Raw genomic sequence first — 15,879 nt, forward strand, 5'->3', positions numbered from 1 at the left:
CAGTAAGTCCTCTGACTATAGCTCCTTTAGCTTAAACACTCTCTCTCTCTCTCTCTCTCTCTCCCCCCCCCATCTCTCTCTGTAATTGTACTTCAAAATATATTGATACATCTGTTTTAACATTACAATGTCCCCTTTTACCCAATTTTCAAGAAAAGTGTGTAAGTTCAACTGCCTTTGCATGGACCCAGGCACAAGGAGGAAGAAACCAAGCATTAAAGAGCCTCTTACAGAGAAACAGTTTATCACATACTTCATCTTACAGTTGAAAGAGACCTTAGAAACACATCAAGTACAATCGTTCACTTTTTTAGTTAACAAAATTGTATTTTAAAAAATGGCTTTCTTTTAAAATGGTGATTAATGACCAAAGTGCCAGCAATCAAAAGTTCAGATACATTTAAATACCGTTGGGATCAACCATGAACAGTTTTTAAATACAGCTAGGCTTTGGTGGGGAAAGTGGGTAGTATTAAATTCAAATTAATGAAATTCAAAAGGAAAAGTTAACTTACAAGGATCTACCATGATGGATTACAAGACCATATGATCCTGAAAACAATCTTTCCCCATATTTTTTGCTCTTCTCCTACTCTTTCTAAATAAGACTTCAGTGAACAGGACACTATGAACAGATACCTAAATGTTTAAGAAAATGCGTCTTACTAAAAAAAGGAAACTAATTTTGGAATCTCAGGTGAGATAATCAATCTACTGAATACTGAAAACAGAATTCATGCACAACTTATACGAAAACATGCAAGCTGAAAAGAACCCAGAAGCACCATCAAACACAAACTTATCGTTCTTACCAATAAATTATCTACAGTAGTTTTGCACAAGTAATTTAGCCACAAATTGTTTTTTAGTGCCAAACTATATTCACCACAAAACAACATATTTTTAGACTATGACCATATTTAAATTTTTAGTAACACAACTCTAATTAATGATTGAAGCCAACATGTACTCACAATAAAGCTTTATTTTTCTGTGAAATAAACACTTCCTAGGATTACAAGCACATGTTTGTGGTCAGTGAGCGCAGAAAAGGGCAGGAGCAGTGAAAAGGGACAAGCTTTTTGAGGTTACTACTTAGGAAAAGGAAGAGTTTTTAAAAGTAAAAGCCTCAGCAGACAAACAAGGAGCCCTCGGTGGGATGGGACTGCTTTTGAGATGTAGCAATAAAGACATCCCACCACAACTACAAACTTCACGACAATGAAGTACAAATTCACCCATAAAAGAAAGTGTGTTCTTAGTGCATAAGTATGAACAAAACACATTCTTATTGTGGAATTAGCTTGTTGAACATAAGAATATTTTGTTTTTAAATAACTTTTTCTTCCTACAAAAATAACCATCCATAGGTTACTACTGTAATATCTGTTTACAGCTTTCCAATTCTGAAATGCAGTTATACATTATTTATTACAATACCATTACTATTAACCCAATGTACTGTTTTGTATTCTACTTTTTCCACTTTCCACTTATGGAATAAAAGGACAAATTTTCCAAAACAAGTGTCTCCTTACCAAATTTACCACTCAAAGACTTAAGAAATACATAAAAATAAATTATGCAGCATGGTTTGTGGTAATGCCAGAAGTCAAATGTCCTGGCCTTGACCCACCTAAAATTACCAGCTTTATAAGAACTAAAATTCAGTAAGATATTTTCATCATTAAAAGATAACCAAACAGTTTAATTGCTCCTTAACCTGGAAGCCCTGAAAGGATTTGAGATTAGCATCATAAACATTAATTATAGGGAAATCCCTGGCGGCCCAATGGTTAGGACTTGGCACTTTCACTGTCAGGGCCCGGGTTCGATCCCTGGTGGGGGAACTAGGATCCCACATGCCGCATGGTGTGGCCAAAAAAAAAAAAAAAAAAGATTATACTACTGTGGCTCAGAGGTGCTAATTAAGAAATTCCTGGAGAATGATGAATAGGAAGCACTGATTGTACATTAAAAGAGCAAAGCACTCTGCACAGATCAGCAAAGCACTTCTCCCTATTCACAGAGGAATCAAGCACACACCGTGTGTCTAAGACGCATTACCCGATACGTTTATTCATTTCCACAACCATTTATCAATTAAATCTCACTAACATAAAGTGACTTGCGGAGCAGGGGCACTGAGACAGCTAGGGAAGCTCTTTCTCGGGACAGAGAAACGGAGGAAGGAAGCGGGGGAAAGGCACCCACAAGTTCTTGTCGTCCTTACCCTTGTGGACGTTCCGTCTGCCTGCTTCACACTCTAGGTGTCAGGGGTCACCCCGAGTGTGTTACCTCTTGACCCCCCTCCCTCCCCCGACGGACCAGTGCCTCCAGGGCTGCCTCTGCCTCAGGCAGGGCTGGATCTTATTTCTGTACTAGAGATGGTGATGCCAATACTTCAGAGGGTCGGAGACAAAACCTGTGGTGGGTACTGCAGAGAGGTGAGCCTCAATGAAACCAGCTGAAAGGTGACGGACTGACTGGTAAGCAGCATATATGGGGTTGTAACACTGAAGTTAACAGGGATGAAGCCAGTAGAGAGTACCATTAGTACAAATCTTAGACTTCCAAGAGGCTCACATGGCAATGCTTCTCCAGGATCATAAAGAATTCAGGTAGTATCTTAATTTTCCAAATGCAGCAAGCAAACACTTTTAATGAAACTTCCTTCATGTAAAATTTTCCAAGAGAATCATTTCTAAGGCAATGATTACATGACGTGGTGACAAGGAGAGCACCTGGACTCTGCTGAAACACACAGGGCAGGGCTCCCAGCCTACGACACTTGGGGGCGGAGCCCCAAGCCCCGATGCGCGTCTGCCCACCGCTCTGCCCAATCACTCTGTCTGTGCCTGTCACTCGCTGCTGCTGGCCACTGGACCAGCACTAACAAGCAGTCCCAAAGTGACAGCTTTCATTTTCAGTAAGTCAGAAACCAAACAATAATCGTTATCACAACTATCTCCCAATAAATTCTGAGTAACAACGCTCTGCAGTCTCTTTCAATAGTGCAGAAAAAGAAGTCAGAAAATCTGCGCTCTGAGAGTCCAAGATTTACCACTTCAAGTAACTGAGAGCAAACCACTTCATCTACCTGAGCCTCGATTTTCTTATCTATGAAAAGGGCTATTACCCTGCACACTGCAGAATTCACACAATTGTCCTAACCTTCAAATCAGATAACGCAACAAAAAGTACTATGTAAATGTAGCAGGTTCTGATAAGATATAAGGTGAAGCGGCAACAGTATTCTCATCCTTATCATAAAAAATAACCTATTTCGGGGGCTTCCCTGGTGGCGCAGTGGTTGAGAGTCCCCCTGCCAATGCAGGGGACACGGGTTCGTGGCCGGGTCCGGGAAGATCCCACGTGCCGCGGAGAGGCTGGGCCCGTGAGCCATGGCCGCTGAGCCTGCGCTCCGCAGCGGGAGAGGCCACAACAGTGAGAGGCCCGCGTACCGCAAAAAAAAAAAACAAAAGAAAAAAACCTGTTTTGGCGTCTTAGTCCTTCTTGACTGTTATCTGCAATCCACCAAATTAAAATCACAAAATAAGTTATCCATTAAAAAAAATATATACTAAACTAAAGCATCACAAGAGCAATAGAGTGCATACTCACTAAACATCACCTGGATTAATAAACCAATGTTTGCCTCTGTGCCTGACACGACATTAACACAAGGGAAGGCAGAAAATGAATAAATGATGTGCTCCCTATTTTTTTTCCCTACTGATGAATTTCAAAGAGAAAAGTTAAATATGTAAAACAAGTAGAAGAAATTCAATGAGGTCTCGAGGTTATGAAAGAGTCTAATATGTTTTCTTTCACTGAAGTACTAAAAAATCACAAGTTAATTCACTGGCTAACAACTGAAGTAACTGCTGTCTTCGCATTAAAAATCTTTCAGCAGAATTCTCATTTCCAGTAAAAGACACTAATTTCACGACAGTGGAAAAACACCCTTCAGAGACAGTTTGCCTTACTCTCCAGCCTACTGTCACAAGAACAAGATACTCAAACACTAACTCCAGCTGACAAAATAAAATACTCTTGTTCAGAGAGAGGACTGTCTCTTATAATAGCCTGGCTCTTACCCCAGGAGCTTTATTACCAAGAATAAACTTTATGAAAGGTTGCCATACATAAAGCAGACTTCCAGCTGCTCCTCTAAGCAAACATCAATGAGACTTGTGATAAGAGAGATTAAGTTGCTATCACGTCCGGGGCAGCACTGCAGCACACGGGGAATTTCTCACCCTCTTCTCTCTAGCATGGCAAAGAGGAAGAAAGGAGGCTTAAATGATGCGTTCAACAGCTTTAAAAGTGACTTAAATAGGCCTACTTCTTTCAAAGGAACTAAAACAAACATGAAATAGGTTAAAAATTTAGCTTAAATGCTAATTAAAATTAAAAATTTGACCACTTTCTTTGGGAAGTGAAGCCTCTGTATGTACCCCTCTGAGGTCTGACACCACTGCAAAGCAAGGTGAAGCAGCCACAGAGGGAGGACAGCCTGTGCACAGACTGGAGCAGACAGCACAGAACGTAAGAGCCGCACGAGCACTGTCCCTCTGAGAGGACATCACGATACACAGAAAACTGAATGGGGCTACAAAATACAATCTCCACAGGAAATCGTTTAACTCATAAATATCTACAGAGAACAAAGACCATAAGATACTTCTCAGAGCGTTTAAAGGAAAGCTAATACGTTGGTTATATATATTTTAAATACTCAATTAGTTTTCGTCCATGGATAATAGTATAAATACTTTCTTCTGATTTTCAACACTTAAAATATTATTTGATAGAAAGAGATGATAGTTCATGTCCTAAGATTCTATAAACAAAGGGCTGTGAAACCACTAACTAGGGACATAAAACAAACATTCACTGAATGCTTACTAAATGCACTTAATATTGTCTTTCCTCTTCTGGGCCTGGATATTACCACATTTATTCCACGTATTAGTAAATCACCACCTAGAGAAGTTAAACAATTTTTCAAGTTAAGTAGGTAGTAAATGGCAGAGCTAGGATTTGAACCTAAGTGTAAATCCAAAATCAAAATCTGTGTTGTATCATGTTATCCTGCCCCTAAACTCATTTAAACATGCATACTTGACTAGCATGATGCTGGACCAAAAAATACACTCTTAGAAAGCAAGCAGGAAAGCCAGACTACATACAGTTCCCAGTCAATTAGGGTTTATTGGAAGCATCATTCTAGAAGATGTGCAAGGGTAAAGTTAGTCACCTAACTTAATAATTCATGAGGTCAACCCTTTCTTTCATCCAAAAAAAACCAGAGTCAGTTATCTCTTCCTTTCAAATATCTCTTAAAATCACCTTTATAAAGAAAGTTTCTAGCCAACATTGTATCAATATTCTGATTTTACCATTTTACTTTCTTATCAAAGTTTTAAACCTCTCTCCCACTGCTATTCATGTCTCTGAGACTAAGAAAATCTTAAGTAAATTCTTGAAGCACTCCCACAAATTCTTAACAGTCTGAGAAGACAGAGACGAAGATAGATTAAAATGTTTTACTGGTCTGTAACCTCTAACCTCATTTTTTAGACCTGCTGAATGAGCAGGAATGGCTCCAGGCAGGAATTCTGAACTTGCCATATAAACGCAGGAATGCTTTCTGAGTTGTGTTTTCAGTGTGGTCACCAAAATAAATTCATCCAGCAATCTTGAAATTAAATTCTACCCCCCGCTACTGACTTCTTACCGCTACAGAAGTTCTCAACCCTGTTAGCAGAAATTCAACTTTAAAAAACTCCTCCTGCTTTGGAATATTTCACGAGGATATTAAATTTATCCACTCCCCTCAAAGTGTATGTACTGTGAACAGAGCAAAATCCTCTCTAACTAGACAGCTACATCTGTTCCAATCATTCTCAGAACATCAGTTATTTCAGTGGCTCAAAAAAACCAATTGCCAGGTTGCAGTGGGCCTACTTTTTATGGTGGGTCAAATTACCCAGGGGAGAGGAAGCGGAGAACACAATTCCCGAGTGTGTGCTCATTCCTGAGGGGCCAGGGCTCCAGATCCTTCGGCATCCGGCTGCCAAGAAGCTACTCGTGGGGGTGAGAACAGACTGTAGAAATCCTACCTTAATACTGAAACCCCAGTCAACATGATCACCCAACTACAATCATAAAAGCAGAGATCCCAGAGTTGCTGCTTAAGTTCCTAAAGTTTAAATCCTGGTCAATCCAATGAGCTGGACTCCTTCACTGCAGATTGTCAAGTGAAACAATGTGTCACCTGACACATTACGAAGAGAGCCAAAATGATGAAGAGTAACTTGATTTAGAGCAGTAGGGGCTGGGATAATATTTCCAAGTAGCAGCCTCCGTTCCAAGCCTTTTCCCTACGAGTTCTGGCTAGTCAGACCACCACTTGATTTTCCCTTGACCAACAGTGACGTCCCCGTTGGACTGCGCACACGGCCATTAGTTAGGCAGGAAATGCTAACAGAAATCCACGGAAATGTAAGACTACGGATGTACTGACACAATGAATGTGGGCAGCCCTGAAGCATCAGTATCTCGAGAGCAAAGCTCTTCATCAGAAATGGGAGACTGTCTACCAATAGAGAGAATTTTGAGAGCATATAGGTTATTATTAGTAAAAAGTAGCTTCCCAATCATTTTCACCTCAAAACATTGTAAATGGAATCTTATCTGGGGACTATTTTCAACAGAGCTCCTCACTATATAAATCAAAGCCAAAATAACTCATAAAACGTAATGATTGGGCTTCCCTGGTGGCGCAGTGGTTGAGAGTCCGCCTGCCGATGCAGGGGACACGGGTTCGTGCCCCGGTCCGGGAAGATCCCACGTGCCGCGGAGCGGCTGGGCCCGTGCGCCATGGCCGCTGAGCCTGCGCGTCCGGAGCCTGTGCTCCTTAACGGGAGAGGCCACAGCAGTGAGAGGCCCGCGTACCGCAAAAAAAAAAAAAAAAAAAAAGTAATGATTCAAACATGCACATCTTCGAAGTTGTTAGTTTTAGATAAACAATTAAATTTTAGAATACTAAGATTAAGTGTTAGGAACATAAAATTAGACCTTTAGATATTAAAGTCTCTAGACTACATGGTCCAATATGGTTGCCATTAGCGACATGTGGCTATCTGAATTCAAATAAAATTTAATTAAGATTATATAAAATTAAAAATTCAGTTCCTTGGTCACACAAGTCACATTTTAAACACTCAAAATCAGCATATGGCTAGTGCGGTCCCACACATTGGAGAGGAAAGATACTGAACACTGCATCAACACAGAAGGTTCTACTGGACAGCACTACTCTCGGAAGAAACCTGCCACAAAAATGACATAGAACACAATATCTACACAATCAATAATGAAAACACAGATAGAAACATTCTGTATCTTGATTGTGTGACTGTTCACTGGTACACAGAACTGTCACAACCCACTTGAAGTGTATATTTTCAATGGACGCAGTAACGCATGTAAATTACTTCTCAATAAAGTTGATAAGGAAAATTCCAAAGGAAAAACAAAAAATACCTAGGGTAGATACAGGAAATCCTGACAACTTGCTCATTTATTCCTTCGGTGGAGACCCTGCTGGGTCACTCCCAGCAGAGTGGAGGGCAGACAGCAGGAGCGGGAAGGTGAGCACACATCTGTGTGGCGAGGAGAGACCCAGACACTGTGAAAGGGAAGGGACGGTGCACGCGGTCCTCCTAAAATGACCACAGCACCCTAACTCACACCACAAACAACCTAAAATCACACCACACGCCGAGGGCCCACTGAAGACACCAACCATAAAGAATCGTAAGGGGTACAGCCTCACAGATATCTTTCAAATGATTAAAGAAACTGGGAAAGTGAATAGACTACCCAAAATATTTAAAGATTTAATACCTGAGAATCAGAAGAGCCAAGACTGGCACAACACTGTAAATCAACTGTAATTCAATGAAAAAAGAAAAAAAAAAAAAGAGCTAGGTATTGCCAACCCCAATTCAACATGAGTTAAATCTCACCCAGCTGATAAAAGTCAATGGTTCCAGCCAACAACCACAGCTGATCAGTAACACCAGCTCCAGCTCCTCTGGCCTCTGACAGGGCGGCCACAACCCGTCACCCTCCCAGCTGACCGGTTCTCACAGGCAGACAGGAGATGGAGAGGGGAAAAACCAACCAGGCTTCCCAGAAAACTCAGGAAGCTGACAGTCACACCTGGTAGTCATGGCATACCTTGGCCTATTAGTATTGCAACATTTAAGAATTTTTATGTCAGATATCATTTTATATTTTATTCACATTTCCATTATCACTAGTACTTGTCAAAGGTTTATTAAAAATAGGGGGAAATGTTCAACAGAAGGGAAATGGTTAAGAATATTATGGTACATTAGCTTGTAATATTTGACACCATTAAACAGGATTACGAAAACCATACGAGGTTTATGAACTTATGATGACTATGAACACTGGCAACATAAAAAACAATCAAATGAAAAAGCAAAGTATACTGTATCTACAGTACGTACACATGTAAAAAACGGACTAGAGGAAAACATGAACAAATGGAAATTGCTTGATTTCTTAGACTGTGCCTTTTTTCTTTTATGTAGATATCCATTACTGTTGCTATAACGGTATTTGCGTAATACAAAATAAAACTTTTAAGTATTTACGAATAGTTAGCACACTTACCACAGTGGGGTTGCCACTACTTATCAACTGGCTGACTTCATGAAAAATGCTTTTGCAGTCAATTGATTTATCTAATGATCCTCGTTTTACAATTACTGCTACTGCTAATAGAATCTGTTCCCGAACATACTTTTGGAGGCTGTAAAACATAAAAATCATTGTGAAAACTTTTACACAAATCCAATATAAAAAGACTCCCCAATTTCTCACTGTGCCTGCAGCTGCTGACAGCACGGCTCACATCTGAGGTAGCGTGCTCCTGGTTATGCGCTGACTCCACAGCCAGAGACCTGGGTTCCAATCCACACTCCAGTTATTACTGGCTATGTGACCCTGGGCAAGACCGTTCACACTCAGAGCCTCAGTTTTCTCACATGTGAAATGGGGATAACAGTAACAGGGCTGTCACAAGAATTACATATTCTTGACACTGCACCCCGTGCACACTAAGCGCTACGTGAGTGTCAGCAGCTCCGGGTGGTGTTATCAGCTCACTAAGCCAGATGAACATTCTACCAGTTAAGAGCCACATTCGGACCTAATCTCCATCTCCAACCAGCAGTATCATCTTAGATCCATTCCCTTTAACATGGAAAGGCAACATGCTAGCTAGCCAAGATACAACATTACGGAAACATACACGCTCTTCTAAACCTTTGTAAATGTTCATATCTAATGTTCATATCTGTCCCTCAGTGTGGTGGCAGAAGCACCCACCTCAGATGGAGACCTCCTACAAAGGGCCATTGGGCCACAAGGGCACACGGATTTAACTGCCTTTTCACAACGGTTTCTTAAAAAGAAGGCTCAGAAAACATAATCCTAAACTATAATCCAGCCTCTAGAATGCCGTACAGATACAACCACCACATGCCCTTGGGATAAAACCCAAATTCCCTAACACGGCTTATAAGCAGTGGGTCCCATCCCAGCCTTCCTGGGGTACTCCCAATTTACCCGCTGTCCAGAACAATGATGAATAGTGCTTTCTTTTACTCTGAAAGGTGTCCCCATTTGGACATAAACGATATGGCCACCCACTTCTAATTAGGGCCCTTCATGGCCAGGGATCTGCTCCCCTCTCATCGCAGCCCCTCCACGCACTCTCATGACCACAGCTACACCAAACCTCTTTCAGTTCCTGGCCTGTAAATGCCACTCTCTGCACGTGGCTGGTCAGTACACAGAAGGGCTCCCTCACACTTCACACAACACGAAGCGCGCCGCGCCGAGCATGCTGCTGTAGTCCCACAGAAAAGCACGCCGCCTGCTGCATAACACGCACTCACCAGACATTCATACAAACGAACGAACGTGTCTCGCTCTGTCAAGAACGAAAAGTATTCCTTCAAAACAGACTTGAAGCATTCACTAAGTGAATAAAAGCAAAGATCCTACTGTGTGCAAGAGTGTGACTTGACCAAAGGGAATATTCGTACTTTTGAGGGGACACGATAGTTTCAAACACACTGACTGCTACTAGAAATGTATATAAAGCTAGCTTTAAACATTGTTACTGGCAAAAATTATAAATTACTAGGAAAATAAATAATAATACCCAACATTTATTGAGTGCCTATGACCTGTCTTTATATAAACTAACTTCACAAAAATTAGTACACTTAATCCTCACAATCTTTTTAGTAAAGTACTATCAGTACTGTTATTCACTCCATTTAATAATCAGAAAATTAATGCACAGAGAGGTTAAATAATTTGCCCACGGTCATGGAGTTAAGTGGCAGAGGGGGACTCACAGCCCCTTTCTCAACCACTATGCCATACTGCCTTTAAAAAAGTGTGCCCTGGTGGCCCAGTGGTTAAGACTCTGCACTTCCAATGCAGGGGGTGTGGGTTTGATCCCTGGTCAGGAAACTAGATTCCACATGTCATGCGGTGTGGCCAAAAAAATAAAATAAATAAAAATTAAAAAGTGTACCTGCATTTCACTCTGTGCAAATCTTAATCACAATTAGGAGGAAAAAATAGAAAAGGAAAACTTCCATGCATGCAATGGGAAGTAGAGAACATTACGTACTTAGTATTCTACAGTATAGAATACTGTATTCTACAGTATTGCAGCATTCTACCCATGCAGAGCACCAAAAGTTTTAACTTGACTCTAATCCATTCATCGGACATTCTACAAGATTAAAATGTCTGTGTCATGAAAGACAAAAAAAAGGTAGAATTATTCTAGATTAAAAGAGACACAGGGCTTCCCTGGTGGCGCAGTGGTTGAGAGTCCGCCTGCCGATGCAGGGGACACGGGTTCGTGCCCCGGTCTGGGAAGATCCCACATGCTGCGGAGCGGCTGGGCCCGTGAGCCATGGGAGAGGCCACAGCAGTGAGAGGCCCGTGTACCGCAAAAAAAAAAAAAAAGGAGACACAACAACTAAATACAACATGTAATCTGAGGCTAAACCCTGGATCAAAAAAGTAACCTATAAAGGAGGAAAAGGATATAAACAGCATTTTCCAGAACACTGGGAATATCAAAATATGAGGTCAGAATTATATTAAATAATATAAATATAGTAATTATATCAGGAGTATTGAGATGATCTCTTAGAAGAGACATGCTGCAGTCTTCAGGGATGTAGCATCACTAAATGCTGGCTGAGCCTCTACTAGGGAGGGCACGTGAGTGTTCCCAGTACTATTCCCAGTACTACTCTTTCAACTTGGCTGAAAACTTTTTTTTCTTTTTTCCAAAATAAGAGTTTGGGGGAGTTCTCTGTGGCCTAGTAGTTAGGATTCTGGGCTTTCAGTACCATGGCCCAGGTTCAGTCCCTAGTGGGGGAACTGAGATCCCACAAGCTGCACAGCAAAAAAAAGAAAGAGTTTGGGAGACAATATATAAGTGAACTATTTCAATGTGGAACCCTACAATCAACTCTAAAATAACTCCTGAATCAAAATTATTACAGTGAGATGATTCTGGATGACACAAGAGATGACATGCATAAACACAGCTGAAACCGGCCGAGCTCAGTGGGGCGTGGAGGTGGGGCTGTGATAAATCAGCAGCTCCAGGGCAAGTTGGTATCCACCCAAAAGGGTTCATTAAACAACGGATTAAAATGTAAATAAAGGAAGAAAACCAGCATGAAGGAGAAGAGAAAGGTTTGAAATGGGGGCAAGTTTTCCTTATTCTGTTAAAATCAGAAAAAATAAGCCACACCCTCACTCAGAGATATGTACACCTGCTCATCCCTGGAGCGCGCTGTCCATTAAACCTGTAATGCTAACAGGCTAAGTAACACTTGGTTTTTCCCTCTCATACATTTTTCGATACGTGAAGCACTTATTAGCACTTTACTGAGTGCAAAAGTCATGCCAGTAATTATTATTAAATATTATGAACTCAGAGGCTGTCAGTGAAGTCAGCAGGAACAAAGGTATGACAGCACGCTCGAAAGTTTTATGCATCTTTATTGCCGTCAATCAACATTCCGAATTGCCAGCATTTCTGATTATGTAACATTTTCTTCACTGAGTGTGAAACTAAGTATCTATGAAAAAAGTATTCAACGGCACAAACTGCATACATACAATGTACGCTGCCTCGTCTTAGAAGACAACTTGGAATTAAGGGGACTTTAAAAAAAAAGATACAGAGTAAATGAATTTCTCCCAAAGTTGTACAGCTAATAGTTTTCCTCATTTGTTTTTAAATCATACAAGCAATGAATACACACAATCTTGTAAATTTTTTAAACAATACGTGTATAATATAAAAAGAAAATTCACTTTCATCCCATTCCTCAAATCTGATCCCCTATCCAAAAAAAATCATTAAAGAATCTGGTACTTTTTCTTCTACAACCTTTTCAATGCACGTTTCTATGTATTGACACATATATATACGTGTAACGTTTGGTTTGATAATGGTGCCTGATCTCCCCTCACCCTCCTGGCTACTCACTTACGTCTTATAATACATACCAAGAACCAAAAGAAGATCAAGTTAAGTATAAAGGATTTTCGACAGAGTCAAAGATCAACTTTTATTTATAACCAAAATCCCGGAACTAAACAACAACAAAAAACCCTAACATCGAAGCACAATCTCTTCAAAGAAACAAAACCCAGTGACACAAGCTTAAATTAAAAAGTATTCTTTCATTAAGTCCCCAAACAACCTACAATCGTGTGTGGGTTTTTAAAATACAAGCCCACAAAGAGCTTAACCATAAATGTCAATCATTAAAAAGTAAAGGAAAAAGCATCCCAAAGGATGGCTCAGGGAAGCGTCTGGCGGCGCCTCCCCTGCGCACTTACTGAGGCCTCTGTAAGACGTAGGTTAAGAGGAATGTGCGCAGTGACTCGACGCTCCCTCTCTCCAGGAGGATCCACTCGCGGACAACGGCCTCCATGACGGCTGTGGCAGCTTGAAAGAGGACGTAGTCTACCTTACTTGTTTCTAAGGAGGAAACAGACACCTTCTTCAAACAGCAGCTCACCTTCCCCTGAACATTCTGCATTTCTTAATTTTAAAGAGAACTTTCAGACAAGGAATGAGATGGTTACCTGTTCCTTTTTTATCCAGTGACCTTTGCTCTAGCACCACAAAGAGGTTAGTTCCTCTCAGAAGACACCTCAGGCAGGTGGCAGCTAATCACCGATCACAATTTTCACAAACTTTCCTCACCTCTCTTCAACTGTTACTTCCAAAGCATGAAGAACTAAAAAATAACACAGCTTTAAAAAAAATAAAATAAAAATATAAAGCAATCAGAAAATTTCCTAAGAGATTCTCACCCTGTGCAAAACAGAACTTTGTATCAGAAAAGTATCTAATAAACTAGTCTTTGAACATTACTATCTGCGAGGAGCCATGCTGTCAAAATATGTTTGTTCAGTAATTAATTAAGCTTTCAGCAGGATGGCCCATCTCCAATAGCAAGTTCAGAAATAAACACAATCATGTTCATTTTCTCAAAATGTTAAAAAAAAAAAGGGGGGGGGAATCACATTTACACAAGGTGAGAAGTTCTTGTGCATTTTCTGATTGCAATACTGATCAAACTGAGTAAAATCCCAAAGCTACACTCAGAAAGATCCAGCTTTAACTAGCAAGTTACAGTATCCGAACTAAGAACTGAATCAGGAGGGGAAAAAAATAGAAAATTAACATACCGAAGAAATATTTTACATTAATTTTCTATTTTTTCTTTAATTCAGCAATACCACTACAATCAGTTTCCAAATAGCATTATCAAAAGGGAGAAACAGTCAAAATGAAGTCAAGAAAAAGCAGAAATTTTTTGAAGCTCTACAAAATAACCATCATGCGAAACCCATGCAGAGTCTGATTCAACTCCTGGGTATTTGCCAAGATCACTAGACAGGAGTGCCTGGAAGCCCGAGAAACACCTCTAGGCACAGAATAACACCTTCAAGAACTTCTCAGAAGAGTATGAAGATATAGGCAGGCACATCATTTTCCCTCCATTTCAAGCACAGACCATTTAAAAATATTACAAGTGATCTTGACACAATTTTCTATAAAAATGTGCGAGAAAAGGTATGCCTACATCAATTCCTATCACACTAGACTACAGCACGGGAGTTTTGAACATATTAAAACTAGTAAGAGGAACCAATCTGGACCTTTATTTTTTTTTAAGTTTGATTAGTCCATGCCATCTTAACATGAATTCTAATTGAGATGGTAATCAGAACTCACAAAAATTTAGAAACCTTAAAATATAATGAATAAATAAAGCAACAGCTTCCAAAAATGTAAACCTATTATAAAAAGATGTGTTTAAAGTTCCAGGAGAAAAACAAAAAGTGTTTTATTCAAAGAGGACTAGAAACAGAAACCAGTTCTATCTATTTTGCTCACTAAGGAGAAATATGGTACTGCCTCATAAAGGTAATTCAAATCATCTCTTATTATAAACCTCTTCTTGAAAGAAAATGATGGTTGTTTGCCTATCTGTACTTTCTGCTGAAATCGTAAACATTTTAAGGACCTGAAATTCTTAACCATGGATTTTAACAAGGAAGCAAAATTGTAGGGACTCATAGAATTTTAGAAATAGAACTCCGAAGATCATCTAATCCGATCCCTGCACTTGACTGTGAGAGGAAACTGCAGCCCGCGTGGCTGGGTGGTGTCCTCTGGTGACACGCGCCTTGCCCTAAGCGCAGGTGCCAACTAGACAAGGCCCAGCACATACTCCTGCTTCTCGTGAGCAAGGAAACACGCTCCTGTCTAACTCCCTGTGCTTACAGCCTAGCTTTTTTCTGCCCCCTCCCCTTTTTTGCAAGGGTCAGTAGGGGTACAATTACAGAAAGTAAATCACATTCAGAAGTTTTCAAGATACCTCTTTTCCTTAGATTTCTCTGTCTGGTATCAGTGAAGATCTCTAAATTACTATTCCTATAAGAAACTGTCTCTAAGAATGGAGGAATCTGAAAAAAAGAAGCCAGATTCCAAAGTTAAAAGTTTTCCTAACCTAATAAATTACACTTTCTCATAAAAACTGCCATTGGCCTTCATAGACTGCACTTAAACACAACAGAAATGTGCAGAAGATGCTCGCCGGAGCTCCGGAAGCCTGCCAGCGGAGGATGAGGACTTGACACACACAGGAGCCTTATTCTTGCTTCCTGCTGGAAAGATGCTCAAAATTGCAAGGTCCTTGTGCAGAACTCACAGTTCATCTAGAATTTCTAATACTCTTAGGGATGATTTCCCACTGACTAGGACACTGTTTAGACGACAATTTAGTTTAAGCCACTTTAGCAGGAAGCTTTCACTTCCTACCACAGTAACTCTTTAATAATAATTACGTAAATAAAATTCACACACATCTTGCCGGCCATCTGAATTCGAGCCAGGAAGACTAAAGCGAGAGTGAAAGTAAGGGCCGAGAGGAAGAGCACTGCGTTCTGGCTTCCGGCAACTATGCTCCCCTCTCCGGCCCTGGGGCTCCTGTCCAAAGCAGAGGCAACGTAAACTGCACAGTGACACACACAAGCACACCAACAGTAATGGAATAAGTCTCAGGCTCGTTCTGTTTTGTCTCGGCTACCTCCAAGATAAGAAACGAAAGAAATCCTTTTCTCCCTGAGAAAAGGGCAAAAGGAAGCTGCTAAGTTAGCTCCAGAAGTGCTGGACCGACCCCTCAAGGTCTGGGGGTATTTCTT

The 15,879-nt window shown here is 40.5% G+C and overlaps 1 protein-coding gene across 1 annotated transcript in view; it reads right to left on the minus strand.

Moving 5' to 3' along the window:
- Nucleotides 1-15,879, minus strand: part of XPO4 (exportin 4) — a 103,627-nt gene that overhangs the window by 70,526 nt on the left and 17,222 nt on the right. The window contains exons 3-4 of the mRNA XM_082859723.1: nt 13,000-13,141; nt 8,716-8,854 (exon numbers count right to left, since the gene is read on the minus strand). Of these exons, the coding sequence (XP_082715849.1) occupies nt 8,716-8,854; nt 13,000-13,141 (281 nt within the window). The remainder of the gene's footprint in view (nt 1-8,715; nt 8,855-12,999; nt 13,142-15,879) is intronic.

This window comes from Leucopleurus acutus (genome assembly GCF_964270905.1).
Source record: "Leucopleurus acutus genome assembly, chromosome: 18".
NCBI lineage: Eukaryota > Metazoa > Chordata > Mammalia > Artiodactyla > Delphinidae > Leucopleurus > Leucopleurus acutus.